Here is a 17,056-nt window from a genome sequence, read left to right on the forward strand (position 1 = left end):
CACATAAATCACAACAGATGTGTAATTGTTCAGTAAGTGCTGGCAGCGGGCGAGAGGTAAGGTGTGGTCGCTGGATCAGGGTGCGGCAGAGATACCACAACTACTGAGCAGCAAGACTCTCACTATATTAAAAGGGGTTATCCAGGCCTGTCCACTACTATTGATCAGTGGGGACCTGACACCTGGCATCCCACCAATCAGCTTAAGACTGTACGATTCCTGGTCACATGACCATAGCCTTGCACCGCCTAGTTGTGGTGTCCCACCACGGGTGTTGCTACTGGTTACACCCTTTGTAAAAACCTGTACTTTTAAGAGTAAGTGGTAATGTAGTAGTACCAGAGTTTTGCCAAAAGATGTCGTTATTGCAAGTATGTATGCCTAGATATTGCACGGCTGTAGTACCCAAAAGGGTTATTGTTTATGTACCACATGGATCTGCACACCAATGAGAGTTCTTTCTCTTCACCTATCATCTCTTTCTTTACTTCTGCATATGCACTCCTCACCCACTCACAGCACACCTTACATGCGCTGTAGGAAGGAAGTCACATGGGTAGAGGAAGTGTAGGGTCTTTTGTCTTTGGATTCTGTAGAGGAAAGACGCAAGCTAGAACGCTCTCTATAGCAGTCAAGTTGGGCCCCTGCTTCTGCCAGGTCCCCAGTATCAGTGTGCACTCTAGACATAGATCAGAGCACATGCGGCTAGACAGGTTTTTTTTCAAGTAACCTCACTCCACACTATGCAGTGTTAAGCTTCCACTAGAGAGGAAAAGTCAGGGATCACCCCAACATACGCCGTGGACAAGGAGGAACACAGTGCAGGACAGTATCCATAAAGAAGTTCATAGGCTTCTAGCAACTTTGCTCTATCTTGAGCGCGGGTGTTAGCAGGGAAGCCTCAGCATACCGCTCATCCCAGGTAACAAGGTCTAGGGCTTGTCTCACCCTCTAGGACGGGTCACTCGGCTCTGGTGGGCAAAAGATGGTGCAAAGTCCAAAGAGTCAAAACACAGGCACAAGTATTCTCTCCACTCTCAAGTAGTCTTCTCTTTCTACCTCCGAAGTTCCAGAAGAGCACAGTACTACTTGGGTTGGGACTCTCTCGACATCCTCCTCTCTACTCTTCTGATCATCTTATCTACCACTCATCACGCAACTCACTGTATCACTAACAGCTTATTCTCTCTTCAGCAAGTTATGCTCTGTCTACAGAATAAACATAACTAGTGGATCAAACTTGCTGAATTGAGAATACTCCTTTAAATACTGAGCTAAATTTAGCTTTATTTTACATAATCGGCTCCATTCACAACCAAAGCAGCATTTAACGGGAATCTGTCAGCTATACATGATGCCCAGAGCTGCAGCCATCAACAGATAACCAATAGGGAGATAAGACACCTGAAACCTGTCTTTTAGCCGATGTCTTATAAAATTTTTCTTACAAGCTGAAGAGCCATAGAGACCATGCTGAGCTGCAGTGTACAGGCCGCTTCACTCATCTGATTGATTGATGTATAGGGTTTTGGCTTCAGGCACAGAGCCTTGTTCCAATCATGCAGGGAGAAGGCAAGCATGCTGCAGCTCAGCACATCCTATATGCCACTTGAGCTTAGAAGAAAAACATGATTTTATAACTTTGTAAAAAACCATCAGATAGAGAGGTATCAGGTGTTTTATCGCAGCTATAACCTGCAGTTCTGGGCATGAAATACAGCTCACAGATGCCGCTGCTATGAATGAGTACACATCCTAAACAATGCAGCACTTTCCTTGTGCTGCTGTAACTTCATACTAGTCACAATAGTCAGATGGCATATCCTGGCAACATGCCATCAATGTCGTCATATGACCACTTTAGTATACAACTTTTGGACATTCATTTTTTTATTTCTTTACTCTTCCTCACATGTGACCTTTAGCGGTAGCTGTGAATGTCAGAGAGGTCAGTCCATCTACAATCAATCATTAACCTTCCGGCTTATCAAGTTTTCTTCACGACTGGTATGTACTAAACTTTCACTGGCACGTGATCCCCTCCTGCTACAAGGGGATCTGGATGTGACTGGAAACTGTTCAGTTTTAACCAGAAAAGGTTTCCTCTTATGATGGTTCATATGGGATTGGCAATATAGTCATGTGTAATGTGTCTGAATTTCTCATATAACTGTGTATATTACACATGGCTAACACCTGACTCTGTACACCTGAGGGATCGCTATTATAAATGAGGCATTAACCCCATGCAGCTCCTACTCCAATGGGATTAGACATCATTCAGTAAAGTGGCAGAGGGTGTGACAAGCACACACCAGGATTCAGGTCTATGGGTCACTGCTACCTTTCTATTACCAGATGCCTGTTTGAAAAGTCATAAAATAATGTTTTAATGTTAAGTTTAGGAGTGATAGAAATTGGGCTGAGCTGCAGCATGTGCACCTCCTCCCTACCCTGCATGATTGATGTACAAGGCTCAGTACAAGCAGGGAGGGAGTAATATTTTAATCTATGGGACTGTCCCTTGATAAACGACTAGAATACCTGGGATACGGTTATGTTTACTGGGAATTATTTATATCAAAATCAAACACACACAACCTGGAAACTGGAAACCAATTATGATGGGCATTGCAGGTTTTTAACAACTGGACAGCTGCATGTTCCCTACCGATTCAGACTGATATGACGTTCATTCTCTTATGGCCAGAAGATGGCAGCAAATCCTGTACATTTCACCAATCCTTTAAAGGGAAAGTCTAGCGAAAGCAAAGAAAATAAAAAACCCAGTGCAGGCGAGGGGGGGGGGGGGTTCAGGGATAAAGAAAGTATACTTACCCAGCCTTGTCTCCCTGCAGCACCCCACCAACTCTCCCGGATCCGCCGGCAGAACTCATTTCTGGTGCATCACAACTCAGGTAAAAGTACCACAGACAGCTCAGCCAGTTGGTGACTGCAATGGTGTTCCACAACAGTCAATGAGTGGCTGAGCAGGCGATCCATCAGTCGGGTTGTGATTTCTCAGAAGGAAGCGCTTAAGGAGGCCGGCAGGGGTCCAGAAGTGGTAATACATTGCTGTAGGGGCACAAGGATGGGTAAGGCTTTGTTCACACTACGTTTTTGCAATCTGTTTTTTTTATCAGTTTTTTGCAAAAAAAAGAATGGAAAAACAGATGCAGGTCAAAACAGATGCACACACATGCATCCATTTTTTGCAAAAAACGGATTGCAAAAATGTAGTATGAACCCAACCTAAGTTTATGTTCTTTATTATTAAGACGCTAAAAATATCCAGCCATTTTTACGTTACTTGAATTGTTTTAAGCAGTTGTTTGCATTTTTTTCTAGATTGCAAGCAGGGTGCTCACTCCTCTTGTGCCCCTATTTCCCCATAGATTGTAAGCTCATGTCCCCCATTTCCTCATAGATTGTAAATTCTTATGAGCAGGGTCCTCACTCCTTGTGTCTCCTATTTCCTCATAGATTGTAAGCTCTTGTGAGCAGGGTCCTCACTCCTCTTGTGTCTCCTATTTCCCCATAGATTGTAAGCTCATGTCCCCCATTTCCTCATAGATTGTAAATTCTTATGAGCAGGGTCCTCACTCCTTGTGTCTCCTATTTCCTCATAGATTGTAAGCTCTTGTGAGCAGGGTCCTCACTCCTCTTGTGTCTCCTATTTCCTCATAGATTGTAAGCTCTTGTGAGCAGGGTCCTCACTCCTCGTGTCCTATTCCTTTATAGATTGTAAGCTCTTGGTAGCAGGGTCCTCACTCCTCTTGTGTCTCCTATTTCCTCATAGATTGTAAGCTCTTATGAGCAGGGTCCTCACTCCTTGTGTCTATTTCCTCATAGATTGTAAGCTCTTGTGAGCAGGGTCCTCACTCCTCGTGTCCTATTCCTTTATAGATTGTAAGCTCTTGTGAGCAGGTTCCTCACTCCTCTCGTGTCCTATTCCTTTATAGATTGTAAGCTCTTGTGAGCAGGGTCCTCACTCCTCGTGTCCTATTCCTTTATAGATTGTAAGCTCTTGTGAGCAGGGTCCTCACTCCTTGTGTCTCCTATTTCCCATAGATTGTAAGCTCTTGTGAGCAGGGTCCTCACTCCTCTTGTGTCTCCTATTTCCTCATAGATTGTAAGCTCTTGTGAGCAGGGTCCTCACTCCTTTTGTCTCCTATTTCCTCATAGATTGTAAGCTCTTGTGAGCAGGGTCCTCACTCCTTGTGTCTCCTATTTCCTCATAGATTGTAAGCTCTTGTGAGCAGGGTCCTCACTCCTTTTGTCTCCTATTTCCTCATAGATTGTAAGCTCTTGTGAGCAGGGTCCTCACTCCTTTTGTCTCCTATTTCTTCATAGATTGTAAGCTCTTGTGAGCAGGGTCCTCACTCCTCATGTCCTATTCCTTTATAGATTGTAAGCTCTTGTGAGCAGGGTCCTCACTCCTCTCGTGTCCTATTCCTTTATAGATTGTAAGCTCTTGTTAGCAGGGTCCTCACTCCTCTTGTGTCTCCTATTTCCTCATAGATTGTAAGGGCCCTATTCCACCGGACGATTATCGTTTGCATAATCGTTAACGATTAACGATCTCAAACGACCGCTATTGCGAAAGACCTAAAAACTTTCACTCATTTCCATGGAACGATAATCGTTACTTATGATCGTAATTGTGATCGTTCTTCTTCAATATTTATTCGCTATTGCATTCGTATCTATTGCAAACGACCGAACGATGTCTTATTCAATGCGAACGTTTTGCGAACGAGCAACGATAAAAATACGTCCAGGTCTTATAAAGCGATCAACGATTTCTCGTTCGGTCGTTAATCGTTAACTACATTTCAACCGAACGATTATCGTTTAGATTCGAACGATTTAATGATAATCTGAACGATAATCGTCCAGTGGAATAGGGCCCTAAGCTCTTGTGAGCAGGGTCCTCACTCCTCTTGTGTCCTATTCCTTTATAGATTGTAAGCTCTTGTGAGCAGAGTCCCCCCTCCTCTTGTATCCCCCCCAGTTGCCAATTTGTTTATAACATGGTATTGTCTGCCCACATCTCAGTAATGTTAAGTGCTGTGGTATATATGTTATTAATCGATAAGAACTTATTCCCTATATCCATGTCTTAGTCAGAAGACGGCAGCACTTACCCGGTCTTACCGGCTGCTGACACCAGAGAACCTGGTGGGTGCGAAACATCCGCAGACATGGTGTCTTCACAGTCTGCACCTTCAGGGATATGACGCCATTGAACAGGGGACTGGTGCAGCTGGTTGCTATTGACCGTAAGATGCTCGCCATGTTGACTGGCCCTTACTGAAAAGTTGCTATGTTTCTCACGTGTCCTGGAGACAAAACATAAAAAAAAATAGTAAATTACAAAAATAATTTAGCCTTTATGTTTCTTCCATTTATATATAAAAATGTAATCATACATAGTAAACAGTAAGGCTCTAGCAAACTTTACCATCACAAAAGGAAAAGTTTTTACGCAGCATGTGGATGAGTATTCTCAGTCAAATCAGTCATCAGATTAAAAAGGGGTAATCTGGTGATTTTATTTTTTTTAATTCAACTGGTTTCAGAGTTATAGTTATATAGAAAGTTATATAGATTTGTAATACACTCAAAAAACTCAAGTCTTCCAGTACTTATCATCCACTGTACATCCTGCAGGAAGTGGTGTATTATTTTCAGTCAGGAACTATCCAGAGCAGCAGCAAATCCTCATAGAAACCCTCTCCTGCTCTGGACAGAGGTGGCAGCAGGGAGCAATGTGTCAGACTGGAACGAAAACACCACTTCCACAAATCTAGTCTTCCAGTACTTATCAGCTGCTGTGTGTACTGCAGAAAGTGGTGTTTTCTTTCCAGTCTGACACAGCGCTCTCTGCCGCCACCTCATTCCATCACAGGAACTGTCCAGAGCAGGAGAGGTTTCCTGTGAGGATTTGCTGCTGCACTGGACAGTTTGTGACATGGACAGAGGTGGCAGCAGAGAGCACTATGTCAGACTGAAAATAATACACCACTTCCTGCAGGACACACAGCAGCTGATAAGACTGGAAAATATAAGTATATTACAAATTATAATAAACTGACACCACTTGATCTGGAAAAAAAATATATTTCGCTGGAGTACCCCTTTAACTACTGATCAAGCCTCTGACCAGTATTTCAGATGACAACCATGGAAGATTTGTCTCCTGCCCTGTTTTCCTGTCACATGTCCAGTATTAAAATATTCCCAGTACTCAACAAATCATTGATTTAGATCAGTCTGTCCCAAAACTGGAAACACTGACTACTAAAAAGATCTAATACCGGACACAAGGGGAGGTGTAAACCCCCACAGAGAACACTGCAATACTGTATTAGAGAGAGCACCTTGTGTCACTATCCGGCAGCATGGAGCGGCCATTGTGATAAGCTCTCAGCATCCAGGCTTCTATTTTAAGCTGATTTCTATATATAGAGGGATATGCGCCTTTTCCTTAGTTTTCCCTGTATGCACTAGTTTTCCATGATCTCTTTTAGGTGACGTGATAGTTTTGACTTCTAAATTACAAATTATCATGGTCTCACTATGGGCATGTCCTGTACATACAGCGCAGCCGCTGCTAGAACTGTAGGCCTCAGTTATGTTACTGTCTGACCCCCTCCGCCCCACAAATAATGATGTCTTTACAGTCATCCTAATCTAATAAAGGCCAGAGGGAGACACTTTTACCCTCCACATATTCTGTATATACACACTGGGAGCTTTTCCCATACACCAAAGTAACAGACTATACACTCGCCATCATTAGGATCATATAAGTAGAGGACAAACTATCCCCAGCTTCTTGAGAAGCCGCGACTTTAGGCGATAAGATAAAGAAGAACTGATAATCCATACGGCAGCGGCCTTTTCCATGACGCGTACAAGACATGTTATAGAAAGCTCTCTGGATGACACGTGGCAGCTCCATTCAGGTATTCTTACCATCAAAATGAAAACCGCCAAGTAAAACACATGGGGGGGGATTTATGAAGACCGGCGTACTTGTATTACATTATGCCCCGCCCCATTTTCCCCGGCAGTATTCACTTAAGAGGCACACGCCTCTTATGGTACTTTTACACGGAGCGATAATTCGCCCGATCGCACGATTAACGTTTTTTAATGAACAATGTTTTTTTTATAACGATCAGAGTTTAGATGGAACGATACATCGTACAGAAAATTCGCTATGCTATTGTTTTGTGATCGTTTAAGCCTATCTCACACATAGGTGAAATCGCTGAAAGAATGTTTACACGGAACGATCTGCAAATTTTTTGCGAACGATCAACGATGAATTGAGAACATGTTGAAAGATCAAAATGAACGATTTTTTTGCTGGTCGTTTGATCGTTCGCTGCGTTTACACGTACGATTATCGTTCGAATTTGACCGTTATCGTGCAAAAATGAACAATCAATCGTCCCGTGTAAAAGGACCATTAGTGAATCCAGCCAGCCGGGCGCCGGAGCCAGCTCCCAGCGTACTAAATCTACACCTGCTTCCAGCAGGTGTAGATTTGGATCATGAGCAGGTGTAAATCATCAGAAATGAGGCGTGAGTGTAGGCTATGCCTCCTCCCTGCCTTGTCACGCCCCCCAAGCTCCCCCAGCCCACCCATCGGGCGAATCTGCACCTTCTCCCTGGTGTATGCCTCTAGCGGACATTTCATAAATGTCTCCCATGGTGTACAGTACATTGAAATAAGCATTAACACAGTCGGACACAAAAACTCCCACTGAGGTTATAGCTGTATTGCAGTAAGACAGCACTCTGTAAGGAGGTGGTGCTCATCAAAGGAATCAGTCCAAGTACGCAGTAAAACAGTATCCCAGCACTCACCAAAGCTCGTTATGCTTGTTTATTAAAGTGTCACATCAATAAAATAAAGCAGGACGCGTTTCGGCCTATGGCCTTCATCAGTTCCTGGAGCCAAAGGCCAAAACGCGTCCTCCTTTACTGCACCTGCTTGATGTGACACCTTAATAAACAAGCATAACAAACTTTGGTGAGTGCTGGGATACTCTTTTACTATGTACATAGCTGTATTGCTATGCGACCTAACAGTATTTTTATGATAAAAGGGTGAGAAGAAAAGCTGGCGGACATGCGGTAGCTATCAGGAGCTGTGTTTGCACTGTGAAGTTTACACCAGCATTAACCAAGGAATTTTCCAGGTAAAAAGGTCAATACTGTCACACATGGCTTTAAAATGGTGGAACAAGCACTACTGCTCCCATACCACAGAAACCAGGTATATGTCCCCATCATCATCACTAACATCTATATATGTGTGTATAGGGGTGTGCCAACAGATAATGTTGGGGGAAAGAAGGTCGGGAATGTTAAATTTCAATGTCCATTGTCAAAGGTGCCCCCCCACACAGACATGCAGGAAGAGCTAAAATGAGTGTGCATGTATATGTGAGCACAGGTAGTAAAACTGAATGGTATGATCACCTTTACCTGTGACAGCATCATACTACTAAAGCACTATGTGTCCATAGATTAGAGAAAGTTTGCCTCCTCGGCCCCCCAGTCAGGCCAGGACTTGCTACCATAACATGTGTCTGTATTACACTAGAGTGAAGCCGGCCATGGGTGTGTAAAATAGCACAGCACACTATTACCAGTCTATGAACAGTCCCTTATCTCATAGTCTAGTCGGAGCACTCTCTTTTCCTTTCTGATAACAGTACAGAGGTGAATTGGTTTACCCTGATCATTGAGTCTCTGCTATCTCACAGTTTAGCTTTCCTTATCAGGGATAGGTCACCAGTGCCTCATGTATAACTTTGCTCTGCCCCCTGACCAAACAGCGAAAGTAATCTTTAGCATATGTTTGCTAGAACACAGGTCTGATTTAAGAAGGATGCACATGACTAGAAAATCCTGCCACACTTGTCCACAGGTTGTTTGTGGTACTGTAGCTCAGCCCTATTTAAAGGGCAACTCCAGCTGATTTTTTTTTTTAAATCTCAAGTCTTCCAGTACTTATCAGCTGCTATATTTCCTAGACATATATAGATATGGAGGACATACAGCAGCTGATAAGTACTTGAGGACTTGAGATTTTTTTTAATAGAAGTAAATTACAAATCTCTGGCACTTTTCATACCAGTTGATTTGATGGAAATAATTTTTCACTGGAGTTGCCCTTTAACAAAGGTGTGTTGCAATACTATGCAAGACCTATAGGCAGACTTGTTTTAAATTCTTGTGGTTTACATCATCTCTTTGCACAGCTAAAAATTTTAAAAAAATTTAAAATTCTATATGTTCCCATTGGAAACAGACAGCATATGTATGTCCACTTTGTAGTCAGTCATGTGACCTAAACATTAAAGGGAACACGTCACCCCAGGCAGTACTAGCCAGGCGGGTGTGCTCAGATGTCTTCCAGTTAACTTGTTTTTGTGAGACATGGTCGTGTTGTAAATGCTATGACACCAGGGATGGGGAACCTTAAAGGGGTTATCCAGCGCTACAAAAACATGGCCACTTTTCCCCCTACTGTTGTCTCCAGTTTAGGTGCGGTTTGCAATTATCCATTTACTTCAATGGAACTTAGTTTCAAAACCCCGCCTAAACTGGAGACAACAGTAAATGGAAAGTGGCCATGTTTTTGTAGTGCCGGATAATCCCTTTAAAGACCCTCAAACCATTGCAAAACTATGATTCCCATCACGCCCAGAGAGCTAAGGTGGGATTTGTAGTTTTGCAACAGCTGGGGGGTTGTCTATATCTGGTTTACACCAAACAGCCCTTTGTCTTCAAGCATGGCACAGCTTCACAAGGGCTTCATACAGCTGCATCTCTGGGGTCACTAGACCTGCGGTCAGGCTGGGACTTATTGTTAGTAGTATATATAGAGTAATCCAAGTGTACAAGAAAGAAAGATGAGGGCACTCACCCATGTATGGCAAAATTTCTTCTTTATTCAAAAGATGTGCAGTTTAAAAGTCCGTGCAGACATCTCTCATGCGGGCAGACGCCAAACCACCTTCACGGCGTGTACATGATGGCCATTTCGCGCGCATGCGCGCTTCAACGGATGACGCCTCTCCCGTAGGTCGCAGGTAAAATACCTCATGTGACGTACTAGGAGTGGGCGTTACAAAGTGTAAGGTAAACAACCTTTTTCATAAAAACAAACATTTAACGCAGTGAGTACCAAAAGTGATCTTATATGAACATATTAAGTTCTATCTTATCATTAAGACCGCACTTTCCTTGTGCTCCTGTAGCTAGTATACAACGTGCTTCTGTTTTCAGTAATTGTGTATTTGTATCTTGTCCTGGTTTACAAAAAATTCTTTTTAAACCTGTGAATGTGAGACATTTAATGTCTCCATTGTGTTGTGTGTGAACATGTTCTATTATTTAGGTCGCTGCTTTTTTTGTTTTTTATGGCATATATGTGTTCGTAAAACCCGCGATTTAGGGGTCGCAAGGTTTTGCCAATGTAAAACATACCACATGTGCATATAATGGCGTAGACCAAACATTTTGTTTTGCAACAGATGAATTCATTTATATCATATCTGACTCCACCTAGAGTTACAGTTTTGGTTACCAAGGCATGTTCACACCAGGAACAATTGCCGCATCTGAACATGCCTTTAGGTTGCATTGACTTAATCCACATTGTTTCTTCTTTATTGCTGTTGCTAAATTTACTATGAACTAAGATGTCTTTTAAATTTTTGCATCTTTTAAAAGCTATAGTCGGTTTGAAAAACCGACTATAGCTTTTAAAAGATGCAAAAATTTAATATGTTCATATAAGATCACTTTTGGTACTCACTGCGTTAAATGTTTGTTTTTATGAAAAAGGTTGTTCACCTTACACTTTGTAACGCCCACTCCTAGTACGTCACATGAGGTATTTTACCTGCGACCTACGGGAGAGGCGTCATCCGTTGAAGCGCGCATGCGCGCGAAATGGCCGTCATGTACACGCCGTGAAGGTGGTTTGGCGTCTGCACGGACTTTTAAACTGCACATCTTTTGAATAAAGAAGAAATTTTGCCATACATGGGTGAGTGCCCTCATCTTTCTTTCTTGTACACTTGGATTATTCATATATCTATGTAAAGGAGCACCCCATAGGCAATTTTATCATAGCCCTCAATGAATGGCGGCATAATACATACAAGCCACTAACAAAGAGTAGTGCCGGTGACCTCTATTTTAAGTTAGTATATATAGAGCCCTTGACCTTATGCTGAAGAAGGTATGGAGGTGCAAGGTCCACATTGTGTGTGGTCATACTGCGCTGTCCTATACAATGTTTTTAGAGAAGCAATAGATGATCTGTGTGCTGGGACCACCAACCATCATCAGAACTGGGGTCCCTTGTGCTGAGACCCCAATCATCCTATTCACGGCCAGTACAAGTGACCCCTGTCCTTGTAATCAGCGAGGGTCCCATCCGTCAGGCCCCCACAGTAAGCCAGTTATCCCTGATCCTATGGATAGGAAAGAAGTTATAATCTTGGGATAACCCCTTTAAGTTGACCACAAACATAAGGCTGATCCCAGCATTGACCAGTGAGAGGTCTGTGTAGGTAATGGTTGGTGCAGATTATCAGCACCACAATATGTAGTCATGGTGACACTTTATTTAAAGGGACAAATATATTTACATGGAAACTCAGTTCTGCATGTGTACTTTGCATTAACATTGCAACTTTATTGATAACAAGCACAACAGACAGGCGCACAGCATCCCGGTCCGCAGACCCCACTGAGTGACCTACACCGGTAAACAGAGGTTGACAGCGAAGGAGAGCGCTTCCTAGGCCGCCAACTGGTTGCCAGGCAACCAGCCGCGACGTCACGCGCTCAAGGACAAACCGAGAGTCACCTAGACGGAGTCGCTCCAGTTACGTAGCGTGCATTAGCTACGTCACCACGTAAGACCCGCCCATAACGAGATGGAAAGCATCCCATTGGTTAGCAGGCGGGACCATAAAACTTCTATTTTTAAAACAGTCTACGCGGCACGGAAGTGATTGGACGGCTGGAGGTGTCAATCATCTAACGGAGCGTCCATTCATCACAATACAGGAGAGCAGCTGCGCTGGGACTTCCAAATAGAGACATAGGGAGCAGGCGGCCGCTACATGTGCCCTCACTCCCCAGACACGTCAATGGGAGCAGGGGGGAGCTGGCTGTACATAGCTTATATACGTCTATAGTATGCAGCTCACCAGCTATATACAACAAGCCGCAGCCACTACTATAGGGTGTGCACAGGAGCCAGCGTTATATGAGGTCCTCATCTTGTGGCTCTCCAGCTGTGCAGCACTACAGCTCCCAGCATGCCCTGAACACTGAATGTTCCCAATCCTGTGGTTCTCCATCGGTTGAAAGACAACAACTCCCAACCAACGTGCATGCTGGGAATTGTAGTTTTGCAGAAGATAACATATGCCTTTCCACCAGCAGTTCTACAATACTACAACCCCCAGCATGCCCTGATGGCCACAGACTCACTGAAGGTCACCATGAAGTGCTCCCCATCAGTTACACAACTACAACTCCCATCATGCTCTTACAGCCTTTGTCTGGATGGGGGGGGAGGGGAGCACCCATCTGTACACTGCTCCTTTCCTTGTGGACTCTCATCTGTTGCAAGACTACAACTCCCAGCATGCCTGCTGCCAGTCCAGATAACATAGCAGTGTTCTCCATCCTGTGATATGAGGGCATGCTGGGAGTTGTAGTTTAGGGACAGCTGGAGAGCACTGCTGCATGATATGAACACTGGGAGTTGTAGTCTTCAAACACATTAAGAGCCACAGGTGGGGATCACTGTATAATTGTACACAGATTCTATATATATATATATATATATATATACACTGTATTCTCTAGGGGAGGTCACCCAGAAAGGGTGTACAATTATACAGTGATCCCTGTTCTTTATGTGCAGACTACAACTCCACCATAATATATATATATATATGACAGTGATTGATCTCTAACTGGTTATAGTAACAGCTGGAGAGCCCCAGGCTGAATGAGTCACATCACAGGGGAAGTCACCCTGAATACACTGTGTCCTTCTGTAACCTGTGGCTCTCCAGCTGCTGCAGAACTACAACTCCCAGCATGCCCTGACAACCTAGGAGCTGTAGTTTTGCACCTGCTAGTGTCACTGCTATACCATATGCATATAAGGAGAGTACATCACTGTATAGAGTGCCCCTGCAGAGATAGCTGTGGCTATCCAGCTGTTACACATCCGGTGCATGCTGGGAGTTGTAGTCTTTGCACCAGCTGGGAGACCCCTGCTATAATACCTGGTATTGGCTGTGTTATCATATAGGGGATGAGTCCTGTATACCAGCGCTGTGCAGGGGAGGGAGGAGGTCACCTTGCCCCCTCCGCACTGGCAGGCTGGCTCCCTGGCCCGGGCATTGTCCCGCACATGTGCCCATACACACAGATACCGCACACATAGAGCCCCAGTCACACACAGCGGCAGCTGCTGCTGCAGCCGCCGCCGCACCATGCACCCTCATCCCGGGGCCACTGACCTGGACGGAGCCGCCGCGGTGCCTGCACCTCCCGCACCGGCAGGGAGACTGGGAGCACGGGCTGCCGGCCGGATCACTCAGCGCCCCCGGAAGAGACGGAGCAGAGAGCGCCTGCTGACGTCACAGCCCCCCGGTCCCGCCCCCTCCGATAACACTGACAGGGCTGCCCTTGTAGTGTCACATTAAAGTATCCCTGTTTAAAAACGCACAGTGTGAACCAAGTTTAAAGTTTCTCTGCTTTGTATTGGCCGAGAAGTATAGTCTGCTGCCTTGTTATAAGTCTAACCATTCTATAGCAATGGGATTCACAAGGATGGATGTAGTAACACAATGAAGAGAGGAGCTAGCACCAGAAAGAATCACTTTAACTGTCATCACATTGTGTGCACTGTGTATTGCTGAAGGTTACCCAGACTACAAGCATCATGTTTATACCATAACACCCCCCTATGTGAAGGACACAGCAGAGGCCATTGTGTCTCCAGTCACAGATATGTCCATAGTGCTGTAGTGTCTGCCCTGGTACAGCTCACACAATCATCTATGTATATGATGTCTAACACTTACATGGTTCATTTAAAGGGAATCTTTGATTTTGTAAAGGCAATATATAGAACTTTACTACTTAATACAGAAGAAGGCTATGTGTACACACTGTAAGAGACCGGCCGTTCTGTGACTGGCCGGTCTTGGAAAAGATCATCCCGGCCGGTACTGCAGTACCGGCCGGATGATCTTTGCAGCCGCAGAGTTCTGATGCAAGCGCATCCGTGCGCACCCGCATCAGAACTACCCACAGCACACTATGGAGCGTACAGACGGAGCCACTCGCTCCATAGTGTGCACTGACATGGTTTTCTGCGGCCACTATTCACTGAATAGCGGCCGCGGAAAACTAACATGTCAGTTGTTTGCGGCGCAGCTAGGGATCCCGGCCGGAGTGTATACCATGTGTATAAGCTCCAGCCGGGATCCCATGGGCAGCAATGGCACGTACTGTATACTTTCGTAATAATCACGGCCGTGGTACAATGTCCGTGGTTTTATGAAAATATACGTTGTGTGAACATAGCTTAATACAGAATATTCATTCTGGGCTTAGTAGTAAAGGGGATGGTCCTACTAAATGACTGACAGTTATCTGTACACATGTGCTTATACAGAGAGCTGACTATCCACAAGACTATATATCAATCTGCTTTATAACATGATGCCTGCACAATATGTCCTGTGTTTTCCCAAAAATAAGACAGTGTCTTATATAATTTTTTGCTCCCGAAGATGCGCTAGGTGTTATATTTTAGGGGATGTCTTATTTTTTTCATGAAGAATCACATCAGTTGCACAACACGGTATGGCGGCTTCTGGCCGCCAGGGGGAGCTCACCACAGCACAATCGTACAGCACAGCAGGGACAATGTACGGTATGGAGGCAGGTGACAGGAAAACAGCAGACTGTGTGCAGCTCTACAGAGGACAATGGGGATGGCGGAAGGGGACGCGGAAAGGAACATTGTGGTTGGCGGCAGGTGATGATCTTCATGCCCCGCATGCAGCTGCTCTGCAACAGCGGCGGGCTCAAAAGAATCTGCATGCCCAGGTGTTCTGTTCTGCGGGGGGAGGCCTTATATTTAGCAATCCAGCAAATTCTCTACTAGGTCTTATTTTATGGGTATTTTAAAATGACAGGTTCCCTTTAAAAGGAGGCTCTACCAACCCTCTGAAGTGCTGAGGGCTGTTGCATCCCCTTGCTCCCCCTCCCATCCCTATCCCTGCTTGACTAACAGTCATCTGGAAGCTGCTTCCTAAGCTGGCACCTGCTCACAGTCTGTATGCACAGCACAGGTAGGAGATTCAGCAGCAGTGTTTAGTTTCAAGCAAACTGTCAATCAAGTAGGGATAGTGATGGGAGGGGGGGTGAGGAGGCGGTACAGTCCTCAGCACTTCAAGAGTTTGAGAACACCTCTTTGACACTTTGCACCAGAGAATAAAAGCATTTCTCTATGTAATGGAAGCACAGACAAATATGTGAAAGGTACCATGTGTCTTCTTGCCCTATCAGCTCACAGTGTTAGCAGTTTGGGGCTGTACCACAGATAACACATGATTTATAGCCAGGTCAAGGCTGAACATCGATGTACTTATTAATAAAATGCTCCCTTCTGTAGATATTACCCTTACATCCATATTGTGACCCCCCTGGACTCCAGTGGCATAGCTACCATAGAGGCAGGGTAGCCAGTTGCTATGGGGCCCATGCAGGAGGGGGGGCCCAGGGGAGAAGATAAGAGTGTCTGTCTGTCTGCTTAACCTCTTATGTACTGCAGTGTGTAAGTGACCGAATCTTTACTTACATGCTGCAACACAAAAAAAAGAGTTAACAAGCAGAAGACAGTGATCTCTGCTTCACTGCACTGATAACCTCTGACCTCTGTTCTCTAGCTGCACAATCAAGTAGGAAAGGAAAATGTGCAGAGCTCCGTGCAGAGGTCAAGGGTTATCAGTAGAGATGAGCGAACTTGCTGGATTTCTGGTTCGTATGAACCAGAAATCTCGGCGTCTGATTCCCGCTGTCTGCCCACTCCGTGCACTGGGTGGATACAGCGTAAGGAACACCTGGAAAACTGGGATACAGCGATTGGCATTGGCTGTATCCCAGTTTTCCAGGCGTTCCTTACGCTGTATCCACCCGCTGCACGGAGCGACAGACAGCGGGAGTCAGACGCCGAGATTTCTGGTTCATACGAACCAGAAATCCTGCAAGTTCGCTCATCTCTAGTTATCAGTGCACCAGCAGTAAAGCAGATAGATAGATAGATAGATAGATAGATAATAGATAGATAGATAGATAGATAGATAGATAGATAGATAGATAGGAGATAGATAGATAAACGTCCAGTGTGGAGTGCACTCTGTTAAGATGGTGTAAAGGGTGCCAGCAGCTGGAGACCGAATCCACGTCCCCCCATGTATACTTCAAAGAATCTGCAGCACAACCGTATTGTGAAAAATCCAAACGTGATTTATTCCATATCAGTAGAAAATTCCATGCAACGTTTCTGTCTCTTCTCGAGACCTTTCTCAAGCATAAACACAGTGAGTAACACATCTATTTTATACACACGTGTAATCAAATACAATTGATTGTCAATCAATAAAATTTACATAGTGCAAGTAAGATCATTAAAGGGGTATTCCAGGTTATTTTGATATTAATTCTACTGATTTCTCTTGTAATATAATTAATATATCTCATTGGTTTCTATAATAAATTTTGTCTCTTTCTCTCTATTTTTATGTGTCACGTGTTTCTGTGACGTCACCGAACCGGAAGTGTGGGGACTTCCCCGACTCGGCCGGCCTCTTGGTGTTTATGTAGTTAGAAAGCTAGCAGAGCTTTACAAACGGCCTCCCTGCGCACGGGAGGTCACATGACACCCTGTTCCCGGGCGGCCTGTCAGTGTGAAGGA

At 44.6% G+C, this 17,056-nt stretch overlaps 1 protein-coding gene across 1 annotated transcript in view; it reads right to left on the minus strand.

Moving 5' to 3' along the window:
* NNT (nicotinamide nucleotide transhydrogenase) overlaps positions 1–13,696 on the minus strand; it is a 73,270-nt gene extending 59,574 nt beyond the window's left edge. The window contains exons 1-2 of the mRNA XM_069963051.1: positions 13,587–13,696; positions 5,148–5,342 (exon numbers count right to left, since the gene is read on the minus strand). Of these exons, the coding sequence (XP_069819152.1) occupies positions 5,148–5,298 (151 nt within the window). The 5' untranslated portion in view covers positions 5,299–5,342; positions 13,587–13,696. The remainder of the gene's footprint in view (positions 1–5,147; positions 5,343–13,586) is intronic.
* Positions 13,697–17,056: the final 3,360 nt, after the last annotated feature.

The sequence above is a fragment of the Dendropsophus ebraccatus genome, chromosome 3 (assembly GCF_027789765.1).
Source record: "Dendropsophus ebraccatus isolate aDenEbr1 chromosome 3, aDenEbr1.pat, whole genome shotgun sequence".
Taxonomy (NCBI): Eukaryota; Metazoa; Chordata; class Amphibia; order Anura; family Hylidae; genus Dendropsophus; species Dendropsophus ebraccatus.